The sequence below is a fragment of the Symphodus melops genome (assembly GCF_947650265.1).
Source record: "Symphodus melops genome assembly, chromosome: 11".
In the NCBI taxonomy this organism is placed as follows: Eukaryota; Metazoa; Chordata; class Actinopteri; order Labriformes; family Labridae; genus Symphodus; species Symphodus melops.
The window spans coordinates 15,294,190-15,313,774 of record NC_136701.1 but is presented as its reverse complement, the minus strand read 5'-3'; the positions used below and the strand labels follow the sequence as shown (position 1 = coordinate 15,313,774).

At 38.7% G+C, this 19,585-nt stretch overlaps 3 protein-coding genes across 7 annotated transcripts; 2 read left to right on the top strand and 1 right to left on the bottom strand.

The window, feature by feature from the left end:
- The first annotated feature begins 979 nt into the window (after positions 1-979).
- On the top strand, positions 980-8,219 carry LOC306831386 (NEDD4 family-interacting protein 1-like). 2 transcript variants are annotated; one of them, XM_079355467.1, is made up of 8 exons: positions 980-1,207; positions 2,777-2,864; positions 4,041-4,171; positions 5,092-5,151; positions 5,794-5,881; positions 6,058-6,182; positions 6,399-6,465; positions 6,889-8,219. In XM_079355467.1, exons 1-8 carry the CDS (start codon positions 1,178-1,180, stop codon positions 6,990-6,992), a joined length of 693 nt encoding a protein of 230 aa, XP_079211593.1. In that variant the 5' UTR covers positions 980-1,177; the 3' UTR covers positions 6,993-8,219. The 2 variants fall into 2 exon arrangements, with proteins under 2 accessions (XP_079211593.1, XP_079211594.1); XM_079355468.1 differs by lacking the exon at positions 5,092-5,151 and having other exon boundaries at positions 982-1,207.
- A 2,140-nt stretch (positions 8,220-10,359) lies between these two features.
- LOC306831260 (uncharacterized protein) lies at positions 10,360-16,226 on the top strand. 2 transcript variants are annotated; one of them, XM_079355231.1, is made up of 14 exons: positions 10,361-10,412; positions 10,932-10,972; positions 11,160-11,244; positions 11,415-11,505; positions 11,700-11,788; positions 11,888-12,014; positions 12,102-12,153; positions 12,356-12,453; positions 12,608-12,744; positions 12,828-12,893; positions 13,492-13,538; positions 13,619-13,767; positions 14,141-14,355; positions 16,122-16,226. In XM_079355231.1, the coding sequence occupies exons 7-14, from the start codon at positions 12,128-12,130 to the stop codon at positions 16,125-16,127; spliced, it is 744 nt and encodes a 247-aa protein (XP_079211357.1). In that variant the 5' UTR covers positions 10,361-10,412; positions 10,932-10,972; positions 11,160-11,244; positions 11,415-11,505; positions 11,700-11,788; positions 11,888-12,014; positions 12,102-12,127; the 3' UTR covers positions 16,128-16,226. The 2 variants fall into 2 exon arrangements, with proteins under 2 accessions (XP_079211356.1, XP_079211357.1); XM_079355230.1 differs by lacking the exon at positions 16,122-16,226 and having other exon boundaries at positions 10,360-10,412; positions 14,141-14,539.
- LOC306831259 (cyclin-dependent kinase 2 homolog) lies at positions 14,549-19,277 on the bottom strand. Of its 3 annotated transcripts, XM_079355229.1 has the most exons (14): positions 19,226-19,277; positions 18,957-19,019; positions 18,753-18,788; positions 18,530-18,639; positions 18,181-18,413; positions 17,989-18,024; positions 17,778-17,843; positions 17,617-17,660; positions 17,486-17,513; positions 17,261-17,401; positions 16,845-17,037; positions 16,564-16,696; positions 16,123-16,230; positions 14,549-15,233 (listed from the first exon to the last, which is right to left on the bottom strand). In XM_079355229.1, the coding sequence occupies exons 5-14, from the start codon at positions 18,251-18,253 to the stop codon at positions 14,796-14,798; spliced, it is 1,260 nt and encodes a 419-aa protein (XP_079211355.1). In that variant the 5' UTR covers positions 18,254-18,413; positions 18,530-18,639; positions 18,753-18,788; positions 18,957-19,019; positions 19,226-19,277; the 3' UTR covers positions 14,549-14,795. The 3 variants fall into 3 exon arrangements, 2 of the variants coding, with proteins under 2 accessions (XP_079211355.1, XP_079211354.1); XM_079355228.1 differs by having other exon boundaries at positions 17,261-17,513; XR_013780066.1 differs by lacking the exon at positions 16,845-17,037 and having other exon boundaries at positions 17,261-17,513; positions 17,989-18,413.
- Positions 19,278-19,585: the final 308 nt, after the last annotated feature.

Genomic DNA, 19,585 nt, shown 5'->3' with positions numbered 1-19,585 from the left:
TTTTACTTGTTCTTACTGCACCATGATACCAACTTTGAGAGTGGTCCGGAATATAGTAAGTGATACATAAATGATTCATTTATTTTACAGCTTACTCTTTGACTGACCGTTAATGAGTCTCAACATTTGAAGATTGCATTTCTGAACTCGGGTATTGATCTCTTTCAGTTTTTCACTTGCTTCACCTAATAGTGACATAAATGTTAAAGAGTAGTTTAAACACGTTTATTCATCATTATCAAATCTAAGTTTCAGTATGAGCCCTTTAAACGTAACACCTTACATGTAGCAGTGATGCTACCATTTGTCTCATTATGTAATTAAAATAATCTGGATATACAACATTCTGCACACCTGACCTACATCCTTGTTATGTGCTATCCAAACTATTGGCTGTATAATATGCCACACAAATAGCCTACATTAATTTACCTTAATGTCTATGCTGCTCGGTCCCTGTTTTATTTCTCAGCTAAATAAACGTTTATTTGCATTAGGCCCACTCATGAAGGAATATCACACAAATTAAATTTAAGTTGTTTTTTTTTGTAACGTTTCAACAATATTTAGTTGTTTCGTTTCGTTTCAAAAGGCAGACTTTTTCCCCTTTAAATACTTTGATTTCTAATAAACTGCACAGCTGTTAAACACGTTTAAAAACGATATATTCCTATCGACACTCTTAACACATTTCTAGTTCAAATAAAAGGCGTAGAGGGTTTGTTTTGACTACTGACGTCAATCAAGTGGCGAGTAAAGACTGCGTCAAGAAAGTGACGTGTAGGATAAAGATGGTTGAATCAGGTTTCAAAATAATAGCGATTTTTATTTTTATTTTCACCAAAAATATTGACAGAACACAGAATCAGCCAAGAAATAAACACATTGGTACGAGTGATACTAAACACTTCATCCATGATGACTCAGGAATGACAGGAAAATGACTGACGCTTTTTATTGGGACTGTTATTTTGAAGAGCTCACAGGAAGTCCCATGTATAACGCTGACACCTTTCAAGGTTGACAGTGGTGTGACCACACTGAGCTGTCGGGTCTGAAACAGGTTTTCACTGAGGCTTCACTTTACAGTTTGTACAGTTATATAATTGGGGGGTTTTCTCTGGATTTCGGCTTCGTTAATCTTCTCTGTTGTTGATTATCAGCCGCTCCGATCGGAATGGCCGAGCCGGGCGCCAGATATCAGCAGGTATGATAGAACTATCAGTTATCTATTGTCAAAAATGATGATGGCACTCACTTACGGAAGCTCACACTCTGCCTAAAGTGACGTTATTGGCACCTTGTTGAAAATGGACATCGTTAACATTAGGTAGCTCGGTTTTATTATGATACATCACCTGGTGAAGCTGACTGTTATCAGCTTAAGACAACAAGTAGATTAACGTGTCCCAGTTAGCTCGCTAACTGGTAGCGAGCTAGGCTTTGATGTCAACCTGATGTCACATAAATATGAACTCATTTTTTTGTTAAGACTTGTATCTTTAAATAATTCAAGGTGTCTTACTCGTTGTCAGCTAATTAGCATTTTACTGGGGTTAAACGCTAAACTCTAGTCTGTTTTGTGTTGCTTATTGAAATGTCTGCGCAGCACATGACCGGCAGTGTTTCCATCGAGCTAAAGGCTTAGCTTAGCGTAGCTATGTTTTGGTCGGGTTGAACACTTTTTCTTGAAGTATCTGTTTTTTAATTGTTTTTTCTATCAGAAGTAAATGGACATAAAGATAGTGTTGAAAGTGACACAATTACCTGAGTTGATCAGTTTTTCTTTTCCATAAAAAATAACTATTCAGTGATTTTTCCATAATTATTATTTTGTACACGTGTAAAGAGGACTCTCTGTTAGACCTGTACCTTTTTTATTCTTATGTATGTAGCTCACAACCAGTAATTCATGGTTTGATTTAAAAATGCCATCCAAAATGTCCAAGTGGCCATATTGGTTTTACCCTTTTTTTTTCATCGTCCACCAATTTGCTCTTTTTCATATTTAATCACAAAAGAGACCTTATTGAAGCTCACTGGGTATTTCCAGCAAGTAATAAAAGTTAACTTATTGTACATTTGCCAGTCACCCATCACCACAGTCCCCATTCATAATGGAATAGAAGTTTTCTTTGAGGAGAAATATATCATGTGGTGTATTGAATACTTAAAGTCTAATGTCTGAAGACCCACTGCTATCTCTCTCTTCAATGTTATGACCTGACTACTGTTTTTAAGTGTTCATAAATAAATTTTAAACCCAGTAATTGATCTATGGCTTGGTATCTAGCTTTCTCTCTGAGTCCTTTTCTCAGAATTGGGTTAAGTGTTGATTAATCAGCTTAATCTATCAACCTGAATCAATAAAGAGCAACATTTTAGACACTGTTTCCCGTTCTCATGTATTTCCTGTTTAAATTTTCTATTTTTTAGTGGTATTTAATAAGACCAGCGTGTTGCAATAATCTAATGATCTCTTGAGTAAAAAATCAACACTGACAGTCTTAAACTTCTTTACCTCATCTGTTTCAAATGGAAAGCAGGCAGGGCTGCCACTTGTGCAATGTAGCCTTAAATAAACCAGGATGTGGTGTCTCTCTCTCTCTCTCTCTCTCTCTCTCTCTCTCTCTCTCTCTCTCTCTCTCTCTCTCTCTCTCTCTCTCTCTCTCTCTCTCTCTCTCTCTCTCTCTCTCTCTCTCTCTCTCTCTCTCTCTCTCTCTCTCTCTCTCTCTCTCTCTCTCTCTCTCTCTCTCTCTCTCTCTCTCTGTGTCAGCTGCCAAATGAGGAGGATCCAGAAGAAAGTCCACAGGTTGCAGCTGATGCCCCACCCCCTTACAGCAGCATCACAGCAGACAATGCTGGTAAGTCCCTAACTCATCCAGATGTTTCCCTGGTGCTGAGGTAATTTGCTCATATACGAGTTTGCACAGGGACAACTTGAGGAAACGCAGCCGTATACGATTTCTGGTGGATGATCACAATCAATCAGTGTGGTCGACTATAAAATAAAAAGATAGATAGATAGATACTTTATTGATCCCGAGGGAAATTCAGGGAAATAAGGCATCATAAGGTGTACAGTCGATGCAGTATATATAAGCAGTGCACTCTTTATAGCTTCAACAAGTGATCTGAAGTCATCTGTCGGTACAAGTCCAATAATTTTTTTTAACAAAGAAATGTTTGTTTTAACAGTATGATTATTGAGTTTTATCATAAAATAACAATTAATTATTACAAAACTTAAATATAATATAGATATTCATGAAATAAAGAAAATAAATATTAGATGTCAACTCATGGAATCGTATACATGGCATTTATTAATTAACCTTAAATTGTAAATAGTAAATTCAGTTTACAAACATTTAAAACATATACAAATTCAAATGTTAAATAAAAGGCACCTGGGGCCTAATGAAAGGATAAGCGCTCAGTAAAGAAATCCTAATTTCAATCCAATTATGCCACTTTGTCTTACTGATATGTGACATGACCCTTAAGTTGCCATGACTACTGAAACATCATTGCCACTTTCAACAGACCCAGGCTATGTTTACGCAAGCAAGCCAGTTAAAAGCAGAACGTTTTTTTGCTTTGGGTGCAATGTGTCACACACAGATGTGAGATGAGAGGGTAAAGTCGCTCGCTCCTGATCCACCATTGGAGGTAGTAATAGAGGTGTAAAGGGGGAAGAATGTTGAAATGTGTCATGTTGGAGGAGTGTTGAGTGTGTGTTCAAGTGAAGCTGTCACTGTGTGCACAAACACCGCCTCTCGCACCTTTCACAATGCCAAATTGCATTGTGAATGTACACACTGGGTTATTAATATTACAGCATTAAGGGTGCAGTTTGCAAGTACAAGAGTGTAATAATAACGCTGTAGTGTGTAAAGGGCTGGAGACGGTAACTTTGAAAAAGACATTTTGAGTAGCTGCTTCAGTTTTGTGAGTTTAAACAGTCAGCTGCAGACAGTCGATTCAAAGTAAGACTTTATTCAGGAGGTTTGTTTGAATCTGTTCTCTTTCCTTTTCAGCCTTCTTTGACTACAAGGAAGATGGGGCTTTCCCCAAGCCTCCATCATACAACGTGGCGACGACGCTGCCTTCCTATGATGAAGCAGAAAGAACCAAGGCTGAGACTGCTGTTCCTCTGGTAACAGGAAGAGTGAGTGTCTCACTGTTTTTTGTTTTTTTTTGTCTCTCTTTCGTATTTTGGCTGAACTCACACGCACACAGACACTGCAAGTTGTGCTCAAGCTGCAAGTTTGCAAGGCGGGAAGTGCTGAGCGCCTCGAAACCTTGTGTTTTTTTTGTTTTTTTTTTGTCTTTAAAAATGAAAGAACAAAGCTGTATGTTTACTTTGGAAACTGGTTATCAGTGATTAGAATCCAGAGAGCTTAGATAGAGTTACTGAACATTGTTTTGTTATCCAGCATTTTGGTGTCTTTTTTTAAGTCACCTCACAGGCGTCAGGGTCGACATTTAAGCGTTTGATATAACTTTAAAATAATATCCAGGTGTTGACTGACTTTTATTTTGACACAGGTTTATTCTTTATTTTCTGTAGGATTTAACAAAAAAAAAACTGCAACAGCATTTAAAATGTTTTTTTTTTTTTTTTTGCTGACATGATAGCCCCTTCATTTATTTCTTTCTAATATCAAATTATTAAAGCTTTAACAACTGTAATTATGAGGGAAACATTAGTTTTCTTTGGTTAACACAAATCTTCTCACCTTTCCACTTATTCATATGTACAAAAGGTGAAGCACTTTATCATTTTTCCAACGCCTGCGGGACCGAGAAAAAATGACGCCAACATGTGACCTCTCTTAATGCACTTATGAAACTAACATGAGCGTTTGCCAGCTTCCTTCGAAACTAATCATCCATTCATACAAACCTGATGTGTCATTAAAAAGCTACTCTCGACTGTGAGAGGGGTTGAAAGAAGTCTATTGGCAAATCGACTGCTCAGCTCTGACCTCTAGTGGTCACTGTGATGCCTTACGCCTGCGTCTGAAGCCTCTCTGTTTGATTGTTGGTGTTGTGTTTCTCTGCCACACACTGCCTTGCTCTCAGCAGCAGCCTCAGCACAGGGAACGCCTGGAGACTTTTGACGATGTAATTCGCAGTTCACTAGAGGTAACTGGAAGGAGTGGGAAGTGTATTTGGTCCTTGTTTGGTGTGTGAACACGGATGTAAAGCACCTACTTTGTCTATGTGTGCCCCACACCTCACCTGTATTGTGTGTTTGTTGTATATAGAGAGCTAGTTAGTGATTAGCTGATAGTCCCACAGGATGTTCTAGCTTTTCTTGAAGTCCTACAGTGAATTTGACCCCAATCTGGACAAACTGTAAATCGTGTAATTCGATTGGCTTGCTGTTTGTGATGGTCTCACATGGTCTTTTCTGTGCTTGTGTTGTATTTTATGTCTGTTGTCTGCATACGTTCTTGATTTCTTCTAGCAGTGGCTTACCTGTGCTTGATTTTAGATTTCTCAGTCACTTTTAAGTACCTGTAGAAATGCTCACTTAACGTTTTTAACCAGGTGAAGTAAAAAGAAACCTCATCAACATTTACATCGAGCTGTAGGCTGAAAGCCGTGTTCACACTTGCACAAAACTCCTGGAAAAACTCCTGAAGTTTCCGTGGTGAGCTGCACGTGTGAACGCAAACAGCCAAATCTGTCTCTCGGACTTCATTTGGATTTTCTAATGTCAGGATGGGATGTGGTGAATTTGTTCGAGCGGGGCAATTAGCTGACTCTTTTCTCTTGTCGCAGGATGAAGACTTTGTTACCAGAGATGACTTTGAAGATGCCGATCAGCTGCGGATAGGAAACGATGGCATTTTCATGCTTACCTTTTTCAGTAAGTAACCCAATCTAACGATATATTTGCCTCTTTTTCATTTTCACTCATCTTTCCCCCCCCCCCCCCCCCCCCCCTTCAAAGAAATTAATTTCTATCTCATCTGAGGAACTTTTTTTTTTTTTTTTTTGTAATGTCTAATACTCTGTTTTGTTTCCCCTCAATCCTTCCCCCAGTGGCATTCCTGTTCAACTGGATCGGTTTCTTCTTGTCTTTCTGTCTGACCACATCAGCAGCCGGCCGCTACGGGGCCATCTCAGGCTTCGGGCTCTCTCTCATCAAATGGATCCTAATAGTCAGGGTGAATATATAACACAAACACGTTACACACGAAAAGACTCCTAAAATGTGGTTAAATGTACGAACAAACAACCCATTAGCCCCACTCTGCTGTTTCTGTCGTGGTCGGCTCGTTGGCGCTCCTCGAAGTTAATTCCTTCACTTTTAAAATGCAGGACAGCTGAGGCCATAGTTATTCTAACCAGTCGTTTCTATTGTTCTGTTGGGTTCTCTGCAGTTCTCCACATACTTCCCTGGTTACTTTGATGGGCAGTATTGGCTGTGGTGGGTCTTCCTGGTTTTGGGTAAGTATCTTACATTCAAATCTAAAGAAGGGTTTTTGTCCTTTGTGTGATAAGTTTCTGCTCTTAGTCTCCGTCAGTCTGCGTTAATGTTGATGTGGCTTACCTTCGTAGAAGCTGTAATTGGAAAATAGTCATTATTTTTAGTCTTGTAGTTTTTTTTTCCTTCAAAGAACCAGATGTTTTTAAAAACAGTTGTTAATGTTTGTACCGTCTAAAAAAAGTCTGATGCCTGTGGAAGCTTAGCGAGAGCTCAACGCTTGCTTATTTTTTTGCACAAATGTTTGTCTCAACTAGTTTGTACTGCAGTCCTCAGCAACACCATTGCAATCTTACCATATTGGTAACATGAGTAACTGTGTTGTTCCCAATAGATCTTCTATTTTGGTCTCACCCTTTTTTTTTTTTTTTTTTTTCGCTCCTCAGGGTTTTTACTCTTCCTCCGAGGATTCATCAACTATGCCAGGATCCGCAAGATGGCAGACACTTTGTCCACTCTGCCCCGCACTCGAGTCCTCTTCATCTACTGACATCTCAATCCATCACTTTTCACTATCATTTACTTTTTCTCTCTTTCAGCGAGGCTTCATCAAATTAAAAAGGGGAGAAAAGAACATCTTTTCTTCCTCTGCTTGACATGATTGGAACAGTACGATGCCAATTTCCCTTCATGCTGTAAAATAATGAGTGCTGAGAAAATCTGTAACATTTTCAGTTGTTTGTGGTGAAATGTAAAGTGCTAATTGCAATTTTGAAGTGTTTGATGTATAAATGAATGCCTTATTTACTGTTTTATCATCTGTTGGCAGCAGCAGCATGCACTGTTTTCCTGCTTAGCCACAAGGGGGCAGTCTTGTTTTTGTTTTTGATTTTTTTCCCCCCACTAAGTTTATTTCTGATGAAGTCATTTTTAGAAGGATGTGGTTTTCAGCACAGGGGTCAGTGGGTTATTGCAGGGTTATGGATTTACGCAGTGTAAAATGACATATGAAGCACCTGTTCAGCGTGTTGCTACCCATGACTTCTGTCCCTTGTGAAATAGTATTTAATTCAGGTTGGGCAAGACTAAAAGGGAGAAATTACTCTATTTGAGGTCAGGTTTAGGACCACATGTATAACAAAAATCAGGGGCTGTTTATTACAGCTGTTTTGTCGTTTGAGATGCGTGTCGGCAGAGAGGAAACGCTTCAGGGACTTTCCGGAAAAGCTGAGGATCATCACTTCGCTCAAGAACATGTTGATGAGGACAGATAGGTTTCAGATATGCAACTGCGATGGTTCTGGTCAAATAAACCATTCTGAAGCTCTATCAATGGGCACTCGCTCCAGGTTTGATTGGATGATCTGCCCAGTCCGGAATATATCAATACAGAGCAGGGTTCTCTTACCCCTCACATTTTAATGAAGTATCAAAAAGTCCGTACTTAAAAAATGACCCTAATTCTAGTGGAAGTGGAATGATTCTTTTTAATTTTAACAATTTGATTTGAAAATATTTTTGAATTAAAGAGCAAAATGTACATTTTGGTGTTGAGTTATTTATCAAGTGGTTTCAAGTCGCTACAGTCGCTTTGCTAGTTTTTCTGGTTCCTCTCAGCTGAGTGTGTCTTGAATTCTGGACAAATTAAAAAGGATTCCATGATAAGCAAAATGAACATGTTTCATTTCTGCCTCAGGATCAATAAGACTTGGACATTTCAATGATCTTATTTTTTTTTCTAAAAAAAGACATCAATAAATTGTTGATGGATAACAAATTGTTGTAGACTTTGATAATGGTTTATATTACCTTAACAAACTCCCTCTTATGGTTTGTAAGATACAAATATAAACGCAAGAGTCTGCAGAAAGGTGGAGATCCACCAGCTGCTTTGAGCCACAGAGAGGAGGAAGCCTAGCTGACCATGATGTACAGTTCCTGACATGGGAAGGTGTTTTTAGCCATGCTAAATTTAACACCAGACACTTGTGTGTGTGTGTGTGTGTGTGTGTATGAACTGAGATGATCTGCTGGCGGTGGCTAATTATACATGTCAGCAATGTTTTTCTTGCAGTTTTGAAAAGGAAGTGAAGGTCACTTCACCTGGAGGACACCGACTGAAGAGTCTTTGCAAACTTTTCCAGTCTTAAGGTGTCGCATCACTTCCTCACCTTGTCTTTCCACTTCACTGCGGTATTGACCTCTTTTGGTGCTCGGTTGATTTTAGTTCCATTCAGGTCATATTCCACAAGACACGGGGCCAACGTCACTTTTTAAGTCATTAAAATGATTATTTAGCGGCACATGATTGAACTATCTCCAAAAGCAGAACATACAGGGTTAGAAGACCACATTTTCATGTAAGTATAAATCCAGTCTAAAGGGTGCTAAGCTTTCTAGTGCTGGATACTGGAAGAAGTCAGAGTACTTCATGTGGTGCATACTTTTTAGGTGAGTTAAAAATGTTCAAAGTGAGATCTTATGACCGAAAACTCCTAATTTGACACAAGTATACTGCAAACTAAAAGGAAACTGTTAAATATATGTTGACATTTTCAACAAATGTTTTCTTCTATGGTTTACCTCTGACTTGCCGCACCATTGGTGCTTTTGGAAAATCAGATTTCCTGAAGCCATTTCGACTCTCGCACCGTGCACTTTGGAAAAATAGAAACAGCTGTTGGTCAGAAACCACAGATGTGCAGTAGCTCTAGGCTGAACATGTGAACTTTAAACGATCTTAGTTTAGAAAGTTCATTATTCTTTGTTTGATCTGAAACAGAATAAAGTTAGACAGAGAAAATAGAAGAGGGCAGAGTTCATGCGCCTGTCGAACTAAACCTGAACCCACCGCACCACCAGATGACCCTGGACAACCCGTATCTTCTGGCAAAGCACACAAACAACTGAATTCTTCATCATCAACATCTTAACACAAATTCAGATTCAGACCCCCCCCCCCCAACACCACCACACACACACACCCATTCCTGCGGGGTCACTCAGTGCAGGTGCTCTTGTTATCCAGATGTCATTCACAAAAAAAAAAATGACTGCGTTGTGCCAAGAGCTGTCTGTGTCTTGTCAGCTGCCCTCGATTTACAGAGACAGAAGTATTTCTTCGAATAAATGATGTGAATAATGTGTGTGAGCCAGGTTCCTGTGCTTCCTGCATGTTTTAGCTATCAGAAGATAAGAGGAGACTTTTTGATTTACAAAGCCTGGGAGTTAGCCATCTTTCCAAAAAGACATGCCTACGGCATACATTTTAGGACATCCTCAGGTCTCAGACGAAGGTGTCAGACCTCAGACGAAAAAGCATCAGTTCTCAGGAAAACCTCCGTCGGGTGTCAGACCTCAGACTAAACGGCCTCAGATGAAACTGTCTCAGACTAAACGGCGTCAGACCTCAGACGAAACGGCCTCAGACGAAAAAGCCTCAGACGAAAAAGCCTCAGACGAAACGGCCTCAGACTGAACGGCCTCAGACGAAAAAGCCTCAGACGAAACGGCCTCAGACGAAAAAGCCTCAGACGAAACGGCCTCAGACGAAAAAGCCTCAGACGAAAAAGCCTCAGACGAAACGGCCTCAGACGAAAAAGCCTCAGACGAAACGGCCTCAGACTGAACGGCCTCAGACGAAAAAGCCTCAGACGAAACGGCCTCAGACGAAAAAGCCTCAGACGAAACGGCCTCAGACGAAAAAGCCTCAGACGAAAAAGCCTCAGACGAAACGGCCTCAGACGAAAAAGCCTCAGACGAAAAAGCCTCAGACATATTTATTTTATTTATTTTTAAATTCGAGGGGGGGGGGGGGGGGGGGTGACTAAACGGCCTCAGATATAATTATTTTATTTATTTATATATTTTTAAATTGGGGGGAAGCGGAGCGTTGCCGGGGAACATGAAACGTCATCAAGATGCGACCACAACAACCCTGGCGCGTCTATGGGCGCGGAATGAAAATACAGTAAGTAAGTTTTAGTTAACGTTCGCCGTTCTGTTTCTTTTGCTTATGCCATTGTTATATATATTGATTTATTGACTTATGGTTAAAAGGTAGGAAGAGAGCTAGCGTTATATTATATTTTTTAAATTGTAAAATTAGGCCGATACTATTGTGTCTTGCTAATCGTAGCTAGCTTCAGTAGTAGCAATTGCTACAAATGTACATAGCATACGTTTGTAGCAGACACATATTTTAGCTCCCTTAAATGATTATGGGAGGCTTTAAATGATTAACGCTGTGAGGCTATTAAAGCACTTAAAACAGTGAAGTGATTAGGTCGTGTATTGTAGTAAATCAAATTCTCACATTTTGTTTGATATTTAAAATGAACCAAGTGTAAATACTGACCATTAGTCCTAAAATTATAGCTCGTTAAATTTCAAATGACGTATTGTATAGAAAGCTGTCAGTTGTGGATTTCTACTAATTGCCTAACGCTATTATTTTGCAATAACATTTTTGTTGTTTACTTTTTTTCAGACATTGGTGCAAGATGTCAACTGACAGCAAGAGTGAAAGGAGTATCCACAATCATCAATATACTTATGAGGCTATGTATGTATGAGTTTTAGCTGAATAAAGTTACTACCTCTTAAGTAGAATGTTCACACCCAGAAATTTCCATAATTCCACTGGCTAGCTATTTTGCATCAGTACAGGTGTTAGAATATCATTCAACCTATGGTTGTCACACTTAACGTTTTGTAGAGGATATGATAATATTGTTATTCAGAAATGGCTTGAAACAGAAGGAAATACGCTCTGTATTGGCTTCATCTGGACATGAAATCAGGTAGGCCTGCATTTTGAGAAATGTGTTGCTGTATCAGATACCATTGACATGACACATCTCTGATATGCACATTGTCTTATAATTACAAAAGTCTTTTCCTTGTGGACAAGACACAATGCATGTGCTTTTATAAGGAAAGCATGTATTGTGGTTGTTTTGTGACCTAACAGTGAGAGACACATGAGAAGGATTTTGAAAGTTCTGGGATTGAGGCGGAGAGACCCCCAGCGACCTCTCACTGAAATCCGCAAAGCTGTGGAGGTAAGCCTTAATAAAACAAGTATCGTCAATAAGGCTAAGATATTAATATGTTTTTCTGGAACCTTTGTTGCAGGATTTTTGCCGATATATTGAATACATGTAATGAAATGTTAGTTGCTCAGGTTGTATTTGCAGTGTTTTTCCTTATGATAATTCAAATGGTTTAATATGTTGTGCAATGTGTTGATTTACAGAGTGAGATGAGACAGTGGTCACCTGAACAAGGCATCAGGGCAATGCTGAAACGGGTTCGGGATATCAGAGGAGTGCAGCCTTGCTACAGGTTGGTCTCTATACTTTGCTCTTAATGTTATGAGGTAGAAGCTCATTTCAATTAATTTGTAGGTCATTTTAATTAATTTGTAATCTCCTGTTAATATAGAAATGATGTTGCTGAAATAATGAGGGATCTGGATGCAAGTGGTCTTCAAAAAAGAGCTCCTGGCAAGAAGAAAATTCACCGGAGGAATTACTTCTGCCATGGACAAATGACACCTGGCACATTGATGGTACATATCTTATCTTTTAAATTTAAGTGATCAACTTCTAAGATGGTAAGTTTATACTCATTCAGAAACATACATTGTTCCATACAGGTAATGACAAACTGAAGTTCTTTGGCATGTGGATACATCTAGGTATTGATGGGTATGTTGCATTTTCTTTGCAGTCTGTAAATTCATTGATAATTTAATGTTCCATGAAGATTAGGTGTTGATGTAGATTTTGTCACATATGGCCATGTAGACTTTCAGTAAAAGTCTTGCTATGATTACACGTGCCATAACGGTAATTCAGTCCTATTATAGTAATGTGAATATGTGCACCTTTTCTGTTGTTGTCCACTCAGTTTTTCTAGGAAACTTCTTTGGTTGAAGCTAGGCACTTCCAACCGCAAGCAAAGATTTGTTGCAAGATACTTCTACGATGCTGTTCAGGAGCAGGGTGGTATGCACTGTATTGTTTTTAATTGGTTGGAATTCCTAGAAAACAGTTACCAAGCGAAAGATTTAAGTTTTGGTAACAATAGAATGTCCTTGATATGGTTTCAAATACCAAACAGTTATGGCACAAACAAAAGATTTTCTTTTTGTATGCTCAGGCTGTCCCAAATTGATTCGAGGTGACAGAGGAAAGGAGAACCTTGTTGTTGGTCAAATGCAGATGGCATTTCACATGCGTGAGCAGGGGAACCAGGCACAGCAGTGCTTCAGAATGGGGACATCAGTGCACAACCAGGAAAGTTTTTACATTTATACACAAATATTTTTAGACCGGCACTGATGGCATTCAAAATGCATCAGTAATTTTTCATTGTTTAGAGAGCCGAATGGTTCAACAGCATTTTAAAGAGGGCATGGATCAAGAAATGGCTGATAACATTTGAGGTATAAAAGCAAATGATTTAACAATACAGACGTAATAAAAAAAGTACGCTCCTAAAGTTTAATGTTTTTTTGCTTGACATTTACACCAGCTTGATGTAAAATGAACATCCAACACCAACTGACAATTTAGATGTTTGACTTTCTTTTGTTTTTGGACCATATCTTGGATTAGATAGTTTTCTAAATGTAATGTGTTGCTAGTCAAGGCTGATTGAATCTGTCCCCAAGAAACACATATAAACTGTAGAGTATAAGATCAAAAAAGTCCTCGTCAAGCAGGAGCATTTGCTTTATTCTATTGCCTTCTGAAGTGATCCTAACTGTTGTGTATGCGTATTTAAGGAAAAGCATGAGGATGTTTTGACTTAATATAAAAGAAAATAAATGCTGCATACCCTGATTTTCTAGTTACTTTGCTACATGACTTTATTTTTATTTAAAAAACCCACTCATCTTTGGGAATTAAAATCTTGTAGTTTTTGGGCATTTCCTCACTCTTATTGTAATCATAGACTTGATTGACATAAATTTAGAATTTGGTTCACTGATGTAATGCTAAAACATACAACTTCTGTCTTTTTCAAAATCACATGCTTAGGCCATGATGGAGTCTGGCATCCTTGAGCTTGACAACCCTGTACACATGTAAGTCAATAATGATCAGATTAATTGCATGTCACTAACAGATTTAATGTTAACATTGAGTTCCATTTCTTTCTCCAAAGCAACTGCTTGCAGTACACACACCTTCCACTCCTTCAGAAAGATTTGAAAACTGAGCAGATAACATGGAACACCCATGACATCCGCAAACAACGCTATGCTGCAGGTCCATTTGGGAAGCCAGATGTTCTCTACACGTCCCCACCTCCTGGTATGTTACTTGCAAGTTGCAACAAAAGTTGATAATCTTTATTTAACTTAATTCTAACGTAACAAAACACACGTCATTTGCCAATGTAATCACACCATTGCATCAGACTGACAGATTATAGGAACAAATTCTGAAATTTGTAAATATTTGTTTATGTTTTAGTGTTGGCTACCTATCTTTTTAATTTCATATTACTAAATCTGTAAACCTACTTAAAACATTTCATATTTAAATTAACATGCAGGAAAGACATTGAAGCTTCAGCTTAAAGCATTGTAGGTCATGGTGAACTGATTTATATGCATGCTCTGAAACAGCTTTGCAATTATTGATGTACTTGTCATTCTAATGGAAAATGTTCCCCCAATTGCAGGTTTTGCTGACATGCTGTGCCCAGTCGACACAGACCTCCTCGACTACGCTAAAGAACTTGTCAGTGAGAAAGATGAACCATCAATGGTGGCAAACCAGGAGTTCCGAGACATGTGCCATGCCATTTTGGAAAGCAGTCATTTTCCAAACACAGCAGATGGTTGTCTTGCTGCATACCTCATGATAGTCCAAGAATTCACCACTGCCATGAACAAGAATACAATTCCTACACCCTGTACATTTGCAGAGGCAAATGAGATATACGAAGTTCTCATCAGACAGAGGATGGGAGGGGAGTGAGCAAGTGACATCTTTAAAACACCTCACCAGTCTTCCTTTGGCTAAGACAAGCGACAGGGCTATCAGCTGGAGTATATTAAATACCTTTTGAGAAATAAAATGATACAAATAACTGGCAATGTTTTTATTTGAACATTTTCACAGTATTGGAAGTTTAGTGTTCAGAAAAAGTGAAACTTTCTTGTTAAACAATGTTTTCCATGTTTCAAAGGTCCTAACCTACATTTTGATTTCTTGATAATTTTCAACTGTAAGAAAAGAATTTCAGTGCTTCATAAACAGCAGACTACAACATACAGCAAAACATATTAGCACAGTGGTAAAAATGTACTGTTGAACCCCAACTTATTGCTTGATTACCAGCTGTAGCCATATCGGCTTGCAAGATCAACTCCTGACTTGAGGAACTGTACAACATCAGATGCGGCAGGCCTCGATGCGGGGTCATAGCTTACCAACCCACTAAGAAAACTGTACCTCTCACTGAGATGTGCTAGGGCATGTGGTGGGGTTTTGGCAGCCATTAGTGCAACCAGCTCTCGTTGTTTCTTGACCTTCCACGGAACAGACCCAGTGAGGAGCTCCAGGTATGTAGCTCCCATGGACCACATGTCTGTCTGCAAGGAGGCCTCTTCAAAGTGTAGAATGCATTCGGGAGCCATGTAAAGATAAGTACCACCAGTTGGCCCTACAGCCTGTGCAGTGAACCTACTGCCTTGACGAACCATCACAGTGTCTCTAATGTTTGCCAGGCCCCAGTCTGTCAGGATTGCCTTCTTAGATGGGTAGTGAACCTGTAAGGTATTGAAATACAAATCTTTTAAGGTCAGGTTGTCCAAAATCTCACAGATTGTATAACTGGTCAAAACCACGTGGCTGCAACAGACATAATACCTATATAATTCCCATACTAATTACAGTCCTATCACCCATAGTGTCCAATGTTTATGGTATTCAGGTAGGATGCACTTTTAACTTTTTTTTTATTGATGTGCAGTGAATCTCAGGAAACAGATGCAAGGCAACCTTGGCAGAGGGATGAAGCTCACAACTTAACACCACACCCACAATATGGGTTAATTTGTCTTTACAATTTTTTTTCAGTTGCTTGATAGATTTCTCAGATCAGAATTTAAAATCTCAAAACTTATTATTCAACCTCCACATGTAGTCATTGGTGCACATCATAAAACAAATTTCTAATTGTTTTGGACAAATCCTTTGGGACATTCATGCAAATTATGTATAGTCGTCCACTCTTTCCTACATTTAAGTGATCATGCCATGTCGATCAAAATGTGTTACAGTATTGAAAATGTGACATGTTCAACCATTCTGCATGTACTGATTCATGCAATGAACGAATGATTAGATGTTTCAGGGGGCAAGACAATCAAAAATAACCTATGTAAAACATGTTTATCTACAGTACATAACATACGCTCTGGATAATGTAGGAAATTGTATAAGTGTACATAATCCTTTGCATGAATATGCCAAAGCATTTGCATCTGCAGTACTGTATCTGTTTCACTTGTTGAAAAAGCAGAGAAATTGCTTTTCTGATGTGCATAAGTGACTTGATGACGTGGAGGTTGAACAAATAGTTGAGAATTTCAGTTGTGATCTGGGAAAATTAACAAAATCAGGGAGAAAAACTGTAATTCAAGACAAGTAGCTTACCATGACATTTGCTGGCTTTAAGTCTTGGTGAATGATTCTTTGTGCATGGATATACTCAACAGCCATTGAAAGGTCCAATGATATGAAACTGGCATCATGTCCTTCGAGCTAACAAGACAAAAGGTAAAATATATGTAAACTAAAGAAATAGTGAAAATGTTGCTCAAATTAAACATTATGGGGTCAAGTGTGCAGAAATCGTAACTATGTCCTGCATCTCTTCCGAAATAAATGTACACGTATTGACAAGAACGTCAACTTCCAAATTACCCATAGGTGGAAGTGCAATAAAAAAAAGGCAGATACAGCTCTAGCAAATAAAATGCTTTTATGGCAAACATCCTGTGCTTCTGTGGCAGCAGACAAAGTAAGTAAGCCCCCCCCCCCCACAGACACACCTAAACATTGTTCATGCAGACATAAGAGAAAGAGTAATGGCACCTTTACAAAGCAGTTGTCTGTATGAAGCACTGCTTCCAGGGTGGCTCCGTGAATGTATTCGGTCGCCAACAAAAAGCAGGTCTCACTGCGGGCTGCTGCCATGAGTCTGACAATGTTGGGATGAGACAGTCTCCTGATAAAATACAAGACAAAGAACACAATGTAGTGTCACATTGTTTTACAACATTGATAAATACAATGATAAATGTATCATTATAAAACTTTCGCAAACACAGCACTATCAAATAAAAAAACAATATAAATCACATGTAAGTTCTTACAAGGACACGTTTATTTCATGTTGGATGTCGTCGTCCTCACATCCTGCAGAGCCAAATACTATCCTTTTAACAGCTGCCGGAGTACCATGGAAAGAACCTTGATATACCTTGCCAAATGTTCCTTCACCAAGTAGGTTTTCTTCATCGTATTTAATTAAAGCCTTGTCCACATATGGAACACGTGGAAGATACACTTGGGGATAAAAACACACATTATCAAACAGCTGCCACTTGGTGCTCCAATCACTCCTGTCATGTTTGTAGAACAGTCATATCTAAACCATGCAAGGCTATCTCCAGGAGCTGTAGTCAGTTTCTACCCCTGAAATATGACAACTTTTATTCTTTCTTTGGTTTAACTCAACCTCTGCTTAAAAATATGTCTAATGATAAATCTAACAAAAAACATTACTTACATGATGGTAAAATGGGAGTCATGCTGGACGATTCAGGGAGAAACATATTTGCAGAACCTACAAATAGCTCTTCACCTCCCTCCACTGCTCTCCTTTCCCCTATAGGTGCACATGGTGACAGCCCTTGGCTTACAGCTCTGCCTATAATTGCAGATGACCCTGAATTTACATCCACCTGTGACCTGCACTGGCTTTCCTTTCTCGCTCTCCCTGTCTCCAGTTCACCTGAGCTGGATGTCTTAGGATGGATATCCTATGAACACATTTGGAGAAAATATCTATACTGCATGTTTTCCACTGTGTACTAACTAATGTCCGTGACACAAATAAGACCATAATGAAGATCAAGGCTTTACCTGATCTGCAAGACTCCTACCCACATCAGTTTCAGGGAATTCATCTGCAAAATAAGACATGTATTAGACTAAAATTGTAACCATGCAATAGTGCACACATACTACACAACCATATACCGGTTCAATATGTAATTTCAAGATACACTAAAAAAAGTCCATACATTCAGTATCGGCAGACATACAGATGCCACTTTCATCATCGCCCACATCAGTTTTAAGGAGTTCATCTGCAAAATTAGACACATTACACAAAAAATATAAACATACATTAGCAAACACATAGTGCACAAGCTTATATAGGTTGGAAATGTAATCACAAGACAAAATTTAAAAAATCTTTCATTTAGCATTGGCAGATATACAAGTACACACCTGAGGCGGAACTTAGATCACCTGAAACCATGACATCTGCAAAAAAACAATATTTCTTACAAAATTAACAAATTGGACATTAAAGATAAAAGCAATACTTATTACACTATTGCCTATTAATTACCACATTCTCTTCGTCCAACATAAACTGTCCTTTTCCATGGAGTCGAAAGGTCTGAAACAGTCTTATACTCTTTGTGAAAGTCCTCCTTACTCCACCTGGACCCATCAGAATGGCAAAGGGTGAACTCACTCCCCTCAACATCCCCTGGCCAGAAACTGTTTTTGCCTATGTTGACCAAGTCATCATAGGTTTCATGGCCTTGTAGAAGGACGCGAGGTGGAGTTTCATCCAAAATCAGTTTCTGGTACCGTCCATACTTTCTGAGAGTTCTAGGCTTCCACTCCATTGGAGCCAGTCTTATCTAACATCAAGGGAAAAAAATAAAATAAAATGTAATCATAATAAAAGAAGGTCTTTACAAAGATATGTATACAACACATTCATACAATCTGTGTCTGTGGCTTAGTATTCACACACCTTCACTAATGATTTTCCACAGCCCAAATCTTTATCATTGAGTGGAAATTGTTTTTTCTTTACTTGGGGCTTTAGTAGCTTTTTGGCTTTGCCAAATGCCTCTGCTGCACCTGTAAAGTAGTTATACATTTAGACTGACAATTGTGTCAAGCCAAGCGATCTAAACTATTTCTTAGTAACAGTACTAGCTCTTACAACTGTGTACAATTTTATTTTTCCTTACTTAAAAATGCATTGGCCCTTCTTGAGTTGGTGTCATCTGCAATATGAGAAGGGCAGTGTTATGAAACAACTGCATTAATTCCACAACTGCCACAGGCTTCTGTACAGTGAACTTCATATACAAATGTGATGTCCTCATATTGTACGTTCAATCAGCCTGTAATTTTTTACAAGTTGTGCAACAACTATCAATAGTCAAGCCTACCTGTTTTGTCAGCTGCCAGGAGCTTTTTGACTTTGGCATCAAAGCCTTTTTTGGTAAGCTCACCTACAAATTAAATTTGAAGTGGAGGGAGTGACAATAATGCAGTAGTCAGTCACCAAATCTTGAATCAAATTCACCTTTTATATTTTAACAACAAAAAGTACACATACATACATGATTAAAGCTCAATTCTGTCAGCGTTGTGTGGCAGTTAAAGTCAGCATGAATGTGCTACCATTACCGTTAAACCACAATGAAACAGTCGTTACCGTTTTCAAGTTCTTTTTGAAGATCCTCATAGGCTTTCACTCTGTCCATCTGCTGAAATATATATGGATCAATTACTGACCAATTTAGCAAAACATTAGCCATTGCTACTAACGTTAATGTACTGAAGCTAGCTACGATTAGCAAGACACAATAGTATCGGCCTAATTTTACAATTTAAAAAAATATAATATAACGCTAGCTCTCTTCCTACCTTTTAACCATAAGTCAATAAATCAATATATATAACAATGGCATAAGCAAAAGAAACAGAACGGCGAACGTTAACTAAAACTTACTTACTGTATTTTCATTCCGCGCCCATAGACGCGCCAGGGTTGTTGTGGTCGCATCTTGATGAC